Source organism: Schistosoma haematobium, chromosome ZW (genome assembly GCF_000699445.3).
Source record: "Schistosoma haematobium chromosome ZW, whole genome shotgun sequence".
Classification (NCBI taxonomy): Eukaryota; Metazoa; Platyhelminthes; class Trematoda; order Strigeidida; family Schistosomatidae; genus Schistosoma; species Schistosoma haematobium.
This window is the reverse complement of record NC_067195.1, coordinates 15,427,113-15,444,133: the sequence shown is the minus strand read 5'-3', so window position 1 is coordinate 15,444,133 and position 17,021 is coordinate 15,427,113. Positions and strand designations below refer to the sequence as shown.

The 17,021-nt window shown below is 37.5% G+C and overlaps 1 protein-coding gene across 1 annotated transcript; it reads left to right on the top strand.

Moving 5' to 3' along the window:
• The first annotated feature begins 367 nt into the window (after window positions 1-367).
• On the top strand, window positions 368-16,298 carry TFIP11_1 (Tuftelin-interacting protein 11). The gene is made up of 4 exons (XM_051208597.1): window positions 368-888; window positions 931-966; window positions 1,006-5,048; window positions 6,599-16,298. Exon 4 carries the CDS (start codon window positions 6,964-6,966, stop codon window positions 7,303-7,305), a length of 342 nt encoding a protein of 113 aa, XP_051070508.1. The 5' UTR covers window positions 368-888; window positions 931-966; window positions 1,006-5,048; window positions 6,599-6,963; the 3' UTR covers window positions 7,306-16,298.
• The last annotated feature ends 723 nt before the right edge of the window (window positions 16,299-17,021 follow it).

The window sequence follows — 17,021 nt, the reverse complement described above, 5'->3', positions numbered from 1 at the left end:
ACTAAACCTTAACCCATTAGAGTATAGGCGTCTTAGAGGTGACTCTCTAATGGCTTATAGTATCCTTAACACCTCCAAACATCCCCTTAAACACCTACTTAAGTTTAGTTCTAACACGAACCTAAGGGTTAACACCCAGAGACTAGAGACACAACACAGCAGAAAGGATTGTAGATAGCGCTTCTACTCCTTAAGGGTTGTCAAATGCTGGAATTCACTTCCGAATGAGCCAGTCCAAACGACTTCCTAGGAGTCCTTTAAGAGGAAAATTGACCTGATCTTGAGGAGCGAGAATAAAATCTTACTATGATTTACCGATTTTTTTCTCTGTTATCGTTAATATACGTAGGTTACTGCCTGGAGGTATTGGTGATCCACTGGTAATAGACACGGAAGCCTGTTAAGTGAAAGCTTCTTCTACTCCTTCCACAACCATTTGAACTATTTGAAACATTTGACTAGATATTAACCGCTACACATATAAGCTCACGACTTAGATATTGGATATTGGAATCTCAAGGACGTCGTATTTTGTTTGGAGATGATTCCCGAGGCTATGGCGCTTTGGATTGCATCTTTACATTTAACATGGAATTTTTATTTGATGAGACCCCTTTACGCACGTAAGTGAACATTTATTGTTGGTTTTCCACAGCGCTGAATCAATTATTCAGTTGCATGCATGTAACGATCGCTATCCCAGTGTTTCGAGGGCTCGCGATTCACGAAAGCAAATAATTAAAAGTTCAGCAGCAATCTACTCGTATAATTTCTCTTCAATAATCCACTGGGATCTTTGGCGTAACGTTTCGCGGTCGGTTCCTGACTAAACTTTGCGGCTTCAATTTTGACTGACCTTAAATTTAAATTCAGACTCAGATTTATGTAGTAAGGACAGAAGGCTTACGGCTCATGTTATTTCTTCTCTAGTATGCTTCTATGAGTGTCCAGTCTTCTCTTGAATGGGTCAGTTGAAGGTGAAGACCTAACTGCTTCGGGTAACAGGTTCCAACAATTGATGACACTGTGGAAACATGTATGCCACTGGTATACTCCTCGTTTCTGGCTTTTCTACTCGTCTGCTATGTCCTCTGAGTTTTCCTAATCTGGTGGGAAGAAAAAGAAGATATATTAAATCCAGAATCGTCCCTTAGTATTCTGTACATAAAAATCAGATTGCCTCTTAATATGTGGTAAGACAAAGTAAAGAGGTCTACCTTTTCAAGCTACTCTTTGTATGGTAAACCCCGATGTTCTGAAATTGCATGAATAGCTGACCTCTGCAAGTTTCTCAGGATATCCGAGTCACCTTTTAAACAGGGATTTGCAGCCTGAAGGCAGTTTTCAAGTTTAGTTCTCACTAAGGTTGTGTATACTGTGGTGAACATAGTAGAATCTAACTTGATGGATGTCCATCTTAAAGCCCATAGTGTTTCATACCCCTTAGCTGCTACCTCGCGGCAGTGGACCGTGGTCTTAAGGTCATGGCTCACTGTCACCCGAAGGTAATTGAGAGACTACGGGTACAGACAATTCCCCTATGTTGTACCTATTCGCCTTTGTATCCCCAATATGCATGTAGACACACTTGGCTGCGTTGGTGGATATCAGCCATTTATTAGACCAGTTAGTCAAAGCATCTAGGTCTGCGTCTCCTGTTATTTCTCGCCGGGTTTTTACATAAGCGTATAATGGCATTGAGGACTTTACTTGGGAGTTTGTTTTCATACAGTATAAAAAGTAAAGGACGTAGGAGAAAGTCTTGTGGGACTCCACTGAGTACTGGTTTTCAGGCGGAACACTCGGAATTCATCCTTACTTTCTGTCTACGACCCGTCAAAAAATCCTTAAGCCACTTTAGGAGAGGTTCATCAATGCTATAATTTTCCAGCTTCAACAATAGTGTTATTTTCTGCACTTTATAAAATCCCTTGCTAAAGTCTATGTAGATAACATCCACTGATTTTGCCTTGTCTAGATCCTCTATCCGGTTCTCTCTTGCTATAAGGAGATTTGATATGCAAGATAAACGTTTCCTGAAACCATGTTCGCTGTTTAACAAGTTGTTGGTTTCCACGAATGTCATCATCTTGTTGATCATTCTTCCCAATATTTTAACTACGACACTGGTGAGGCTGACAGGTCTATAGTTTGATGGGAGTTTTCTTGATCCTGTTTTATGTATTGGAGTGACAATTGCACCCTTCCAGTTCGTAGGTACCTCACCTTGGTCAAGTGACATATTGAATATTGTAGTCGATGGGGCAGCAATATCTTGTGCAATTTGTCTCAAGACTTTAGAATGTAGTTCATCCAGTTCTATTGACTTCTTCATATCTAAAGTACATCATTTCGATCGAAGTCCAAAGTGAGCAGGCGATTTTTCGACTTTGTATTTAGATCTGGTTATTCGTCTAGAAGAGGCTCCTGAGTGAAAACTGTCCTGAAATAGTTCGTCATAGCCTCTGCTTTTTCCTGACCATCTATCATTTGAGACACAATCCCTTCCGTAATTAGGTTTGGAATCCTATGCTGCGTGCTTGTCCTGTAATTCATGTACGAGAATAGTCTCTTAGGCTGCTTTATTATATATTCGGCTTTTTATATTTTTACTAAGCTTCCCATATTGTCCTTATACACTTATTTCGCACCGACCTGTAGCGTTTGGAGATATCTACATTTTACTTATTAACATGGTAGTCAATAATATGATTGTCATGAGCTCATTTTTATCCTGATGTTTTTGTGCACTCCGGCCTGTTAACTGAAATCCGGTAAGCATACGTATAAATGTGGTTAGAGACCTCGTTGCTGTTTATCTGGCTTGCAACAAGTGAAAATTCGAAAGTACTGACTCAGACTTTTGTTTCCCGTCTTTACTCCAGGTAGCCACACATTTGGGACATTATGTCAGCAATCTTAAACATTAAACCGGTCACAACAAACTGCAGTGTTGGATATTTTGACCAGAAACTGCCATCCTACTTAAACCCTGTGTAAACATACCCCAGTAAATGTAAACCGTCATTTAGTAGGCGAAACTAGTCATTGTATAGCAAATGTTAATAGCTTGTAGTCTGAGATACTTCTAATCATTACATTTAGGTTGTACACCTTTAAATTTCGGTATTTCCGAGGATGTCTGATCACCACTGTTTTCATGTTTTACGCTTATTTAATATAATGATAACGTAGTCCTAAGGCTCACTTATGTTTAGATATGGTAAAGAACGTTATGTTGTTGCAAAACCATCCGGAACTAACAAATGTTGCTGCTGCTTTTCCAGAAAAGAGGAACTTCTCAGGGTCTTAGTGAGACTAACGTTTTATTGTTATATCCTGTCTACATCTATTTCCTAAGAATATTGTGGTATTGTATGACGTATGTCTCAGGGCCTTCATTATGCCAAGTTTTTATATTTAAATTAATGGGAGAGTTTGTTCAGTGAAGTTCTTATCAACGAATTTGTTCTATTTATACAATCAATCCTTGAGACTGTAATAAAGTATTTGTTGTATGATTCGTTTCAATGATGCCAGTCGTGTATCTTTCGAGTTTTGTGGTAACATGCCTATCTATTATTATTACCACTACGATTTTTATAACTCATTATATGTTGAGAATTTTGGTACATCATGGTCACCGACTGTTTTTTATTTATTTGAACACGAATATTGGTGCCAAGGGGCACCAAATACATATGCGCCACACAATAATAAGAAGAATGTGAAGAGATAGAGAATTTAAAGTGCGTATAAGAATAAAGAGATCAACAACGAACAGGAATTGATGCATGAGAGTGAAATAAGACAACCAGAAAGAATTCTTCCAGTTAAAAAAGGTTACGCTCATTTTTTTACGAAGAAAGTAAAGGAAAGTTACTGCAGGATCGCCACTGGCTTTTATTCTAGCAAATGGATTAAGAAGGGATCAATGAATAAAAGAATCCAAAGTAAAATCACAGAATATATACAAAGATTATGCAGTCTTTGTGATGTCTTTTTAGCTAGGTAAAAGAAATGAACGGAAAGATTATTAATTATAATTTTGAGTCATTTTTGGCAATATTTCAGGCTATCTTGTAGCATTATTTCCGGGGCCTCATCCAAAAAGTCATCATACAGCGACGGTTGCTTATCCACTAAAATTACTTGTTACGGTTTCACCACAGAAACTGATCACTTTAAATGCTTTCCAAATGGTCCAAGCTTCAGCAAACAATTGTTGTCATGGCATTCACTAGAATATGCACCTATTGTACAAAACCTAAAATACTTATGGCTATGAACTGATCATGATTCCACTAGTTTATGCATTACCACTCATTAAGATTGTGGCTTTCATGTTTCTTTCGAGCTTTATCATCATCTATCACACCTTCCGTCGATGTTCCACAATGTCTTCAAGGAGATACCAAAAGGAGATTTGAGAAAGTAGATAACGCTGCCTAGTTGGACCCTAGGTTCAAATTAATCAAGATGGACATCAAAGCATTAGAAGTCTTTTAGAAGTTGGGTAACTGCGTTAGCGTAAAATGATATTAAAGCGATAATGGATCGTCATAAAAATTGATAATCAGGAAAAGTCGCCATAAAACTACCTCTTCTCCATTATCTGATTTACTGTAACACCATCAAATACACATTATACGATGTTAATCACGAGATATTTAGATGTACACGGAATAGACAATGTTTGATAGCCTTCACGCAAACTATTCAGGTGGATTTTTATCAACAGGCTAATTTTTTTTGGGAACAATTTTGTTATAGAAGCCCATTCAATTAATTTTTGTCTCCATCAAAATTCTTAGAAATGTAGTAAAGGTTTTCTTAAGTTTTCTGATAGTAAAATTCGGTTTAGAAACTATTAGCTTTACATAAAAATTCTTCATTTATCCTAGATCTTTACCGAACAGTTCTTTTGGGAGGTGGCGCCTACATAATTTCTCGCGAAGCACTAAAAGCGCTCCACAAAAGGAAAGTGACTCATCTCAAGGCTATCGATATTTATAAATCTCAATTTCCAGATAGAGTTCCTGTAAAATGTAAGTTTATTTTCTGCCTATACTAATTATTGTACATTTCTATATCATAAATTTTTTATATTGCCTAATTTGGGAGGTTTTTATTATGTATTTAAACTGCTGCTATCTTTAAGCCAGTAACACAAAGGTTGGATATTTTTATACTTTTAATCTGATTGTTTCATTTATTTCCAGTTAGTATGTATAGGTTATGTTTTCAGAGAATTTATAGATATTCATACTAACAGTAGTAGTTATAACTTAGCGTTCATCGGCAAACGGGCATTACTAAATTCTAACAGATCAAATTTAATGTGTCCCATAGGATGTGCTGTTTAACCATTCGGAGCAATTAGTTTTAAGCATTCATCCAACGTGTCATGTCCCAATGTCGTAAACTGATTCTACTTAAATTAAACGCAATAAGAATGCGAATTTAGGAAGCACTTTTTTGTTCGTTTTTATTTTAACATAGTCAAAAACCAGTAATTTATTCTAAACTTGATCATGAAAACAGTTTTAGCACTCACTAGCTTGTAATAGTTGGCAAATTTTTATCTTTTGCTTGGTGGGGATTTTAATTGTATATTACAGTAGTCTTTTAGTCATGTACATTGCAGTTTGGAAACACGGTCGTTAAGATCCAATCCTTTAAGTTTTCGAAAGTACTAATTTATCGATTGAATATTGGCACTACTAAACTAATAAAGGTTCACAGGAAGACTTTCAGTCATGAATAATGAAGTAGTTTTCCAATGAAATTACTGAGGAATTTATGTTGCTTTGGTCATTATTGTTAATTTAAAATGGTGCAGAATATCAGGATTGTTATAATGGATATGAACTTACTATTAGTTTGTAATGCCATTATTTAAGCGTCATTTAAAAGAACCCGAGTTTTCTTAAACGGATTTAGGATTGATCGTTTTAAATTATTCGGTCAACTGGTGATTCAGCTGTGAATCTGCATTCTTTGTTTTTGGAAAATTTAATACACTGTTTTTGCAAATTTTTTTTATTGGAATTCAGTGTTGTCGATTTGCCTTTGTAAAGGGTTTTAACGTTGCTCAATCGAAAGCAAAATTTTGTAGTTTATGTTTTCGGTTTTTAATTAAACGTCAAGACAACGTGACATTAGGCATTTTTGTAGAGCAGAAACCCTCATTAGAATTATATCTACCAAAAATACCTTGACATTACTAATAACAGTGGGAAAAGTTTGAAAGGCCATATCCAATCAATGTTTCCACCAGTCACCATGTTGCCCCGTGTGGTGTATGCTGTTTTTGGTGCCCAATTGCACCAGACTGGTGTACGAATTATAAGAACGTAAAGCAATGGCTTAGAGGATCCAACCTCAATAAATCGTAGACCTATATTCCTCTAGATCTAATTCAGTTTGGCCATTCGAGCAGTATCGTTAGTTCCTACACAGACTGAGGTTCAAAGTCAAGTACGTAAATCTGTGTTTGGTAGTTAAGTTTCGTTATAATCTACAAGGGGAATATTTTACTGATCATGGGATTGTTTACACGAGTTCTTGCAAATAAATTAAAAACTTTGTCTTGTAGACTTCATTTCTATAGGTTTTAACTTGTAATAGTTCGATTAGAGTTCCTCAGGTAACTAGTCCCCCTTTTAGTCCTTTATTTGCATATAGGTCACATTAGAATAATATTTTGCATGTCATTGTTTTATGTACTAATCTCATTCATAAGTTTTAACTAAGGTGGAATAAACTGATTTGCATAATCAAGTCAACGTTATTGAAAATACGGCACTAAGACGGTTAAAAAAGGTTAGATGAAGGATAGTTCAGTGATTTAAATTCAGTAAATGAGCAATAATTGTAAATGTACCGGATCATTATGTATAATTATGATTATGATCATAGGTTACAGCTTCGGTGTGATTTAAGATCGATGACGCTGACAAAATGCAGTCTTCTGACCACTATAAGCAACAATGCATTCATGTCGGCATGCGATTCTCTCCCTCGAAATGCAAAATGTTGCTTCAGGATTGGGTTGCATCGACACCCGAACTAATGATAGGGAGTGAAGTAGTTGAACGTATCGACCGCTTCACTTATCTCAGAAGTCTCATCAGTCCTTGTGGTCTGGTGTGTGACAAAATTCCAGCACGGATACAGAAGGCTCGACTAGCTCTTGCCAACTTGCGTCATTTATGGCGTAGGCGAGATATCTGTCTATCAAACGAAGGACCGGTTTACTGCGCAGCAGTTTGTTCCGTCCTACTTTGTGGCAGTGAAACATGACCAGTAAGAGTAGAAGACATTCGTAGGTTACTATTATTTGATCATAGGTGTCTTCGAAACATTGCTCGTATATCCTGGGACCATCGAATAAGTAATGCAGTTGTTAGAAAACGGGTACTAGATAAGGATGGCAAATCAATTGATGAAGTAGTGAAAATTCATCAGTTGAGATGGCTGGGACACGTGTTACGTATGCACAACCACCGACTGCCCCGACGTGCGATGTTCAATGGCATAGGAGTAGGTTGGGAGAAAGCTAGGGATGGCCAGACCAAAACATGGCATAAATCCATGAAGTCACAGACAAGTGGACTGAGCCATGTTGGTAGGTGTAGACTTTCTGGTTGGGATCCGCGAGATGATAGCAACCGATGGTTAGAGACCCTGAATGACATGGCTCAAAATCGTTTGCAATGGCGCTGGTGCATCCACTCTTTGTGTTCTTCCAAACTCTGATCTCCTGAATTCTTCATGTCCCTTTTTTCCTCTTTCCAAATTTATTTCACTGTATTATACTCCTTGAATAACATCTTCAAACCCTAACCTCTCTGATTCCTGCTTATACTCTTACCGCCACTACCACTACGGGATTTGAATCGACAATTGTATCTCTGTGCTAATGTGCTGTGGCAACTCGGACTGATGTACGTACGCACGAAGTTCTAAGTTGTTACTGATTTATTCAAGTATACATACATTTATATCTTACCTCAATAAAGTTTCAAAACACACACTTAAGATGTAAGGTATTAAAATGTTTAGAAATCTGTAGTTTAATTGTCTCCGTCAAGAGTTTCTTGCACGATCATTGAGCCTCATTTTATGAAATAACCTACCATTTAAATATGAAGTAAAATACTTTGGTCAAATAGTGATTATAACTCATTGGCAAACAATACGTCTGTTTTCAAACTGTGATTTATGGCTTAAATCTTTAACGTTCCTCAATGTCAAACGAAATATCCGTCATCATTTTTATTCGGGGTTGTCTAGAAAACAACTATAGCTTACCTATTGGTAATTACAGTCAATAATATAATAAAATGTAGAAACGTTCTCGTGTTACTGTTTTATTATGAATTCCTCGTTAATAATGCCGAATAGTAGCATACATTCTATGTAAACTCTACTGCAAGAGATTTCGAGTTTGGTTGCTAAAGAAATGGTTATCTTAATTTTTTTTACAAATATCACGTCTATAGGCTTTGGTTATTTAGTTGTAAATTCAGTTGATTAATAATAATCATTACAACTATTTCATGCAATGGGTTCGCCTAACAAACTTAAACATTAAACAAGAATGACCCCCAAATGCCTTGGTACGGCCGAGGGTGTGAAGAGTATGCTCTTTCTCGGAATTGGCACTCGTATATAGCAACTGCTATGAAAGTCCTACTCACTTCCTTCTTGCGGTAGGGATGTTGTTTACGAAATTGAAGGGAAGGAATGCGAATATTCGATACTTAAAACGGCTTAGTAGGTACGAAGGACCCAACTAAAGGGGTTGGAAAATCCTGATTCCAAACCAGTGGCTTAAATGGGTCTAGGATCCTGAAAAAGCAAATGACGTACGAACCTATTGTTGGTCGCCGGGTACCATGGAACCGCTTTGTAGATTATACCTCTAGGTCGAAGCCTCGGGAAACAACCCCTAAGAAAACCACCTGTTTCGGTTTGGGCATCCGGGCAGTATCCCAACTTACACACACATCCAGTGATGTGTAGCTCACATAATATTTTGGTGTCCCTTTGTACCAATGTTTATGTGTTTAAATAGATAAAAAAGAGGATAACGGTGTTTGCAGAATATGACGTGACTTCACCATGTTTCATTGCTGTTTTCAGCTAGATTCCCGTTAATAAGTTCGTTTATTTTGAATTTTTCGCAATTTGAAAGAACGAATCATCCACAAATAAAAAATAATTTGTTTAGTATATAAATAATTAATAATCAGAGTTTTTACATGGTTTTTATAAATGCTTGAAATAACAATCCAAGGATGTTTAATGTAATAGACATATAAGTTAAACTTACTAGATTGTGATCATAGTTGATTAAAAGAAAATGAAAATAGGTCACATACTTAGATATTGTAGGCCACCATGGTAGATGAAAGTTAAGTATTAAAATATCAAATACGAAAGCCAGGTTTAAGCGTTCGAATTACTTTGATTTTAATGTGGAATCGGATTGTTTGTGAATAGTTTTAAATATATTCGTAGATTATTAGTATTTGGTTATGGATGCCCTCAAAGTATTACTTTTAGATGTTAAAACCATTGAGCTACAAATTCTGAGGTTAGATGCAGAGTAATAGGGACGATGGCGTATCGATTGATAAGATAGTGAGTTTTCATCAACTAAGATGAATAAGACTTGAATCACGTGTATCTAACTAGTGTCTACGTCGACGCGCGATAATGGCTGGTTTAAGAGTAGGTCAGAAAAATGATAGGGACGGCCAAACTAAGTCGTGTTATCAGTCCATGAAGACACTGATTACTGACCTGAGCCATGTAATTAGGTGCAGACTATCTGGTTGGGGTCCGTGTGATTATGGTAATAAATAGTTAGACGTTTGGTAGCACGGCTCAAAATCGTTCCCAGTGGCCCAAGTGCATTTACTCTTTAGATCCCAAGTCTTTTTTAGGATAATTATCCTGAAAAATGTCACTAATCCGTTTTTCATCTCAACCTAATATTTTCTGAAACCACCAATATTGCTACTAATTACATTACTGTAACACCTCGCTGCGCTGATGTGATGTAGCAACTTTGATCGATGTATACATGTCACGGGTTCGATATTGCATATATTTGACGTGGTATGGAACTAAAACGTTCATTTTATCCTCATAAGCATTTGTTCTTTGAGATGTGTTCAATATGCTGTGTGGATTCCAGTCTTTATGTTTTTGAATGTGCATGCAAGTTGATATAAGTGGTTTGTGGAGATAACGTGTATCTGTCCACCTTTTTCGTTTGGTAAATTTTGTTGAGATCATGAGTCAATTGAAGCTAGACCACCATGGAAAACCTGGAAGCACCGGACGGTCGTTTCTCCCTATTGTGGGGTCCCCCAGCGCACGAGACTGATAGGTCCTGGGTTCGAATCTCGCGAGGCGGGATCGTGGATGCGCACTGCTGAGGAGTCCTATAATAGGACAAAACGGCCGTCCAGTGCTTCCAGGTTTTCATGGTGGTCTAGCTTCAATCGACTCATGATCTCAACCATTGAAATTACTATAATATCCACAAAAACCCTTCTGATATAATAAACCTTGTGTTATGTACACTAATCACAATTTTTCTAAAGAAAATGGACTTTTAGAGCTAGATTTAGTCTTATTTCATTCGTGACGTAATCGTAGTTGAACGCCTTTGATCAGACTTGTAAACTTCCATCTTATTACGGTGTGCGGTACTATATATCCTTATAAAGGCTCGAGACTATACATTTCATTCATAAACAATTATCTATCGCTTCATATTCGAGATTCCATAACCCTGTTACTGAGAATTCGCACTAATCCGTGTTCATAGCTTATAGGGCAAAAGCCATAAAATATCAAGTATTATCTACTCCACGTTTCTTTGTGAAGAATGTACATACCCATGTTCCTCCGTAAATTTAGTATTACAATGGACTTCATTTAAAGTTCCGAGTATCTTATTTACATGATTTACGTCGTTGCACAAAACAAAGCACACCTTACACAAAGTGCTATTTCATTGATAGCGAGCTGTTATTTATGAAGAATAACGTTACTTTTTTATTTAAACTTGTACAATTAATTTTACTGAGTAACTGGTTTTATTATGTCATACAAAACTTGTGAGCTGAATAAGATTTAGTAATTATGGGCTTTTATATATCACTGACCGCCTTATTTGTACATATTTGTTTTTACGTATTCCTCAGATGTTTGGTTTTGCAATTCCAATACATATCTGCAATATGACACGTATATTCATTCATACATCAAAACTGAAAATAGTATGATAATATACATACAATTTAACTTCTATGTTCAAAATATCCACCAATACGAAAATAAATTAAACTTCATCCCCTTGCGCAAGCTAGCGGCTTTATTTTATTTATTTATTTATTTATTTATTTATTCGAACACAAAATTTGGCACAAGGGGGCACCAGGTACATATGCGCCACACAAATCTCATTAGATTTGTGTGAGGGCTGTGATACTGCCCGGGTGCCCAAACTGAAGCAGGTAGGCTAGTGGCTATCTGAACTTAGTAGCTAAGTGGGTAACGCGATAGCGTTTGAAGCGAACGGTAATGGGCTTGAGTCCCGAATTAGACATCAACTCTAGGGTGCAGGTACATCCAGCTGAAAAGTCCCAAATACGACGGAACGAGCGTCTTAAATTCCACTGCTAGCCACCATCCATCTTTGCTTATAATGACTAGTATCATGTTTATTGACATGATGTAAATTCCCACATATAGATTTGTGCACTTGGCTTTGAATCAAACCCTGCGTGATGGCTATGGAAATACTCAGGTCGCCAAATTGAAATAGATGGGGTAGGACACGAATCTACGATATAGTGGTTGAATGTCTACAAGATATATCATAACGTTGCTTATATAAGTTAAGAAAATCTGATGCATGTGATTATTTAACCGAGAAAAAAAGTTACCTTTAAAGTATTTAGTTCTTTTGACAGTTCTTCAGCTTCTAAGCGTAAAGTTTCTTTTAGAGAATTCTTCTCCCTTAAAGCACTAACCGTGGATTCCAGTTGAACTTTAGCTTCTGAAAGTGCATTTTCAGCTTCCTGTTCTTCTTTTTTAAATTCAGCTACGGCGTTTGCTGCTTTCTCATGAGCTAACTTAGCTTTTAAAGATGCTTGAGTAAGACGTTGTTCAGCGTTTTGTAGAGAATCTTCGACTTGTTCTACACAAAACGAATAGATTTATGTAAGTCAAAAAGTGCACATCTATTAAATTAATTCTCCTAGAAATAAACGCTACCTAATGGATTTCAACGATGGAATAGAGAAAATTCATAAAAACGAACATGATTCCAATGATGGTATCTTTCAAAACAAAGAAGGAGGGAATCACGATGAACGCCATCCAGTATGATGCACCCACTAATGATAGCAACAACGACAATAAGGATAAGTTCTATGAGAGGTTGCAATCAATCATAGCGGAGTGCCCAAGAAAGGATCTCACAATCGTGATGGGAGACCTAAACGCCACAGTCGGAATGGACAACACGGGATATGAAGATATCGTAGGACGACATGAACTAGGAGAAAGGAACGAGAATGGTGAGAGATTTGCAAACCTATGTGCATTCAACAAATTGGTTATAGGTGGCACAATATTCCCACACAAACGCATACACAAAGCTACGTGGATCTCACCGGATCACACTACGGAGAACCAGATAGATCATACTTGTATCAATGAAGAATTCAGAAGGACAATGGAAGACATGAGAACCAGGAGAGTCGCTGACTTAGGTGAACTGGATAGAGGATTCAGTAGACACCCAACTTTGAGGTCAACTGACCGGATTCCGTAAGGATCGGTCGTGCACAGACCGATTTGCGACACCACGGATCATCGTTGAACAATCAGTTGAATGAAACTCGTCACTATATATCAACTTCATTGACTATGAGAAAGCTTTTGATAGTGTGGACAGGAGAACATTATGGAAACTTCTTCGACACTATGGTGTACCTGAAACGATAGTCAACATCACCCGGAATTCATTGCAACGTGGTGCATGGAGGACAGCTGACAGATGCATTTCGAGTGAGGACCTGAAGTCAGACAAAGCTGCTTACTCTCCCCCTATCTCTTTCATCTGGTGATTGACCGGATTATGAAAACCTCGACTGTACGGAGCTGAAACGCGGAGAACTACAACAACCATCATCAAAAGGTACAAGTATTTATAAACAGTTGCCTACTCAAGATACTCAACATCCATTGGCCGGATACCATCAGCAACAGCCTACTGTGGTAGAGAACAAACCAGCTCCCAACTCAAGGGGATATTCGCAGATTACTGTTATCCTATCCTTGGTGTCTACGATGCATTGCTCGTGTATTTTTTGACCACTGATTTTGAATAGGGTATTCGGCAAAGATGTGAAATCGACTGATAAGGTATTAGGTCTCTGTTAACTGAGGTGGTTGGGACATGTGTTACGTATGCCCAACCACCGCCTACTTCGACGGGTGATTTTTCCAGGTACTGGAAGAAAGCTAAAGGCGTCCAAACCAAGACATAACATCAGTGGCAATTGGACAAAGACATAGTAATGGGCACAAACTGCCCTGTTGGGACTCGGTTGATTATCGTAACCAGTGGTTAGAGACTTTAAATGGCATAGTTCAAAATCGTTTGCAATGGAACAGGCACATCCACTCTGCGTTCCTCCGAATTCTTAGATTCTGAATTCCTTATAACTTTTTTTGTTATTATTTCTAAGTTTTTTTTCGAGTCCTGTCTTCGATGCCTAATTTTTTAAATTAGCACTTATAATGTTATTACCTCTACTATTCTGGGATTTGGCCTTACAACATAACTTCGTCTCCCTCTGCTAATGGGGTGATGTTACTTGAACCAATGTACATACGTACAGGTTCTACGTTGTGACTGACTGATTTCGGAAAGCCGAATACATTAAGATGCATTGGTAACTGAATTGTTTTAGTAGTTCAATTATTTTTAGGGACAATTTCGAAGCACCGTCTTTCTTCAGTGGTGGAATTATCTATTAGCGTCAAAGGGGCTTGAGTCATTCGATAAAGGAAACGTCGAGATTCTACCCCAGTATGACTGTCAAATCCAGTATCAAATGATGTATTTTTTAATTTAGTTTTTTTATGTGATCTCATCTGATGTCAGTTTTCAGCTGACTACAAATATATAACTTTTATCTAACAAGTTACACAACCAACTATATAGCTAATATGTAGATCCAATTATTTGTGTTTTTCTTTGCATATAGCCTATCAAACGTTCGGTGAAATAATCGAACCATGGAAACCACTACGCTGATTGCTTTTTTCGGCAGTCATAAAAAATTTTAATATCTCATGTACTTAGTTTCAAATTGTGAATAGATTGATTGTTTGAAATATTCTACACATTTCATTTTCCTTTGTTGTTGTCTCGATGGGATAAAGACGTGACTTTAATGATTTCATTTTCCGGAACGTCCTACGGCGAGCCTGGTTTGGGTTTCAATAAACCTTCCTCGACTTGGTATGCGGTATTCTCTGGCAATACAGAGCATGCATAGGTAAATTTGGCCATCTGGCTGGTAATTTTTTTGAGCTAGCAAGAAGTTTTCTATATATCCAAAACCATGGGGCTTCGTCTCTAGCTCCAGATGCAGCTATATCTAAATAAGATGCACTCACGGTACCTGATTTAGTTAATTTGGGATATGAATACACACATTTCAGAAATCAGTATTAGATGAGTTATATATATTTACGTGGGATATCACACTAGATAGATCCCATGATTGCTAAATCGGTTGTTCGCGCTGTATAAACTTCTTATTTACGAATAATACTTAGGTAAGCAGTATAACGGATATGATGAACTATATATGAACGGCTACACTGTGAAATATGGTGAAGTTTATTACGGTAGCACACAAACTGCAAACATATATCATAAGGGGGGTGAAGTGAGTTAACAGTTGGGGGAAACAATTTTGCTACCCACAAACAAACCGAAATAAGCAGTTATTAAAATTCGGAAGGTGTGCAACAGAACTACTTCGCATTTGTAAATGTCCTCCTTTTCACTTAAGAGATCTGAAAACAATGAATACAATAGGACGTAGGATTATGCTTGCTGATCAAGTAACATACCTGTACCTCAAGTCTCGCAGCTGAATCAGACTTATTTCCGAGAAAGGAAAACTAATACACCGAAGATAACAGACACAAAAGTTCAAAATCAAAAATGAGTCAAAGATGCTGACGGGTGCGAATGAATAGAGAACATCTGGCCTAACTTTCTGTGGGATAGATGGACAATTTATTAAAAATCTGGGTTAATTTATGAACCACAGTGGCGTGTCTTGTCTAGTGCTACTTTTCATAACTGGTCATCCCTGATTGTTGTGTCGGAAACCCTTATCACATATACTCGAAAGGAGGGACCTCTGCAATTCCCACGACGCGAAAGCAAGAACACAAACACTGGTATAAGTGATGATTTATTAACCCCAAAAAACGACGACCCTAGTCGGAAATACACACGTTTAGATATTGATTTATACACCCATTTTTGATTAATAATTATGATGAAATCACATAAATGAAAAATAGTTATAACAAATCATATACTGAGTATAGTTCATGTTAATTTAATACAAGAATATTGTATGTTATACAGAATAAATTATCATACGAGAAAAGGAAACAAATACTGAGTGATCACATTGAATCAAAAAGGAAGTAATGTTGAACAAAGCTCATAATTAGTCAATTAATCGAATTTTGAGTTTCCGTTCCATCAATTCGATATAGTTTGTGTAAATATATAATAAGAGAAAGGCTAAAACTAAAAAAACTATACTGGAAGATACCAACCATCAGTACACTAGAAAGCAATAAGTACGAGCATCCTCAAAAAGCCTGAAGAATTAACTCAAAAACAAGATAAACTCCAAGGAACAACCAACGTCAACATGATAACCAACTAAAAACCAAGCACAAAGGAAATACAATCCACCTAAAAAAGTTACTCAACTAGCAAACTTCAACTATCACACTTGCATCAATCAACACTAATACCAAAACATGACCAATCCAACTACTCAATTATCACAAGTACGCAAAGTCACCATCAACACACACACACTCACCCTCACTCAAAACACCTATTCAGTTACTTACTTACGCCTGCTATTCCCAATGGAGCATAGGCCGCTGACCAGCATTCTCCAACCCACTCTATCCTGGGCCTTCTTTTCTAGTTCCTTCCAATTCTTGTTCATTTTTCTCATGTCTATCTCCATTTCTCGGCGTAATATGTTCTTTGGTCTTCCTCTTTTCCTTTGACCTTCAGGATTCCATGTGAGGGCTTGTCTTGTGACGCAGTTGGGTGCTTTCCTCAATGTGTGTCCTATCCACTTCCAGCGCTTCTTCCTGATTTCTTCCTTCACTGGGATCTGGTTTGTTCTCTCCCACAGTACGTTGTTGCTAATAGTGTCCGGCCAATGGATCTGAAGTATTTTGCGTAGACAATTGTTAATAAACACCTGTATTTTCTGGATGATGGCTTTTGTAGTTCTCCAGGTTTCTGCCCCATACAGTAGAACTGTCTTGACATTTGTATTGAAAATCCTGACCTTGGTGTTGGTTGACAGTTGCTTTGAGTTCCAGATGTTCCTCAGTTGTAAATATGCTGCTCTTGCTTTGCCGATCCGCGCCTTCACATCTGCATCAGATCCACCCTGTTCATCAATGATGCTGCCCAAATACGTAAAGGTTTTTACATCTTCCAAATCTTCTCCGTCAATTGTGATTGGATTGGTGCATTCTGTGTTTTATCGGAGAATCCTGCTTTTCCCTTTGTGTATATTGAGACCTATTGCTGCTGAGGCTGCTGCCACACTGTTTGTCTTCTCCTGCACCTGTTGTTGCGTTTGGGATAGAAGGGCCAGATCGTCTGCGAAGTCTAGATCATCCAACTGCATCTT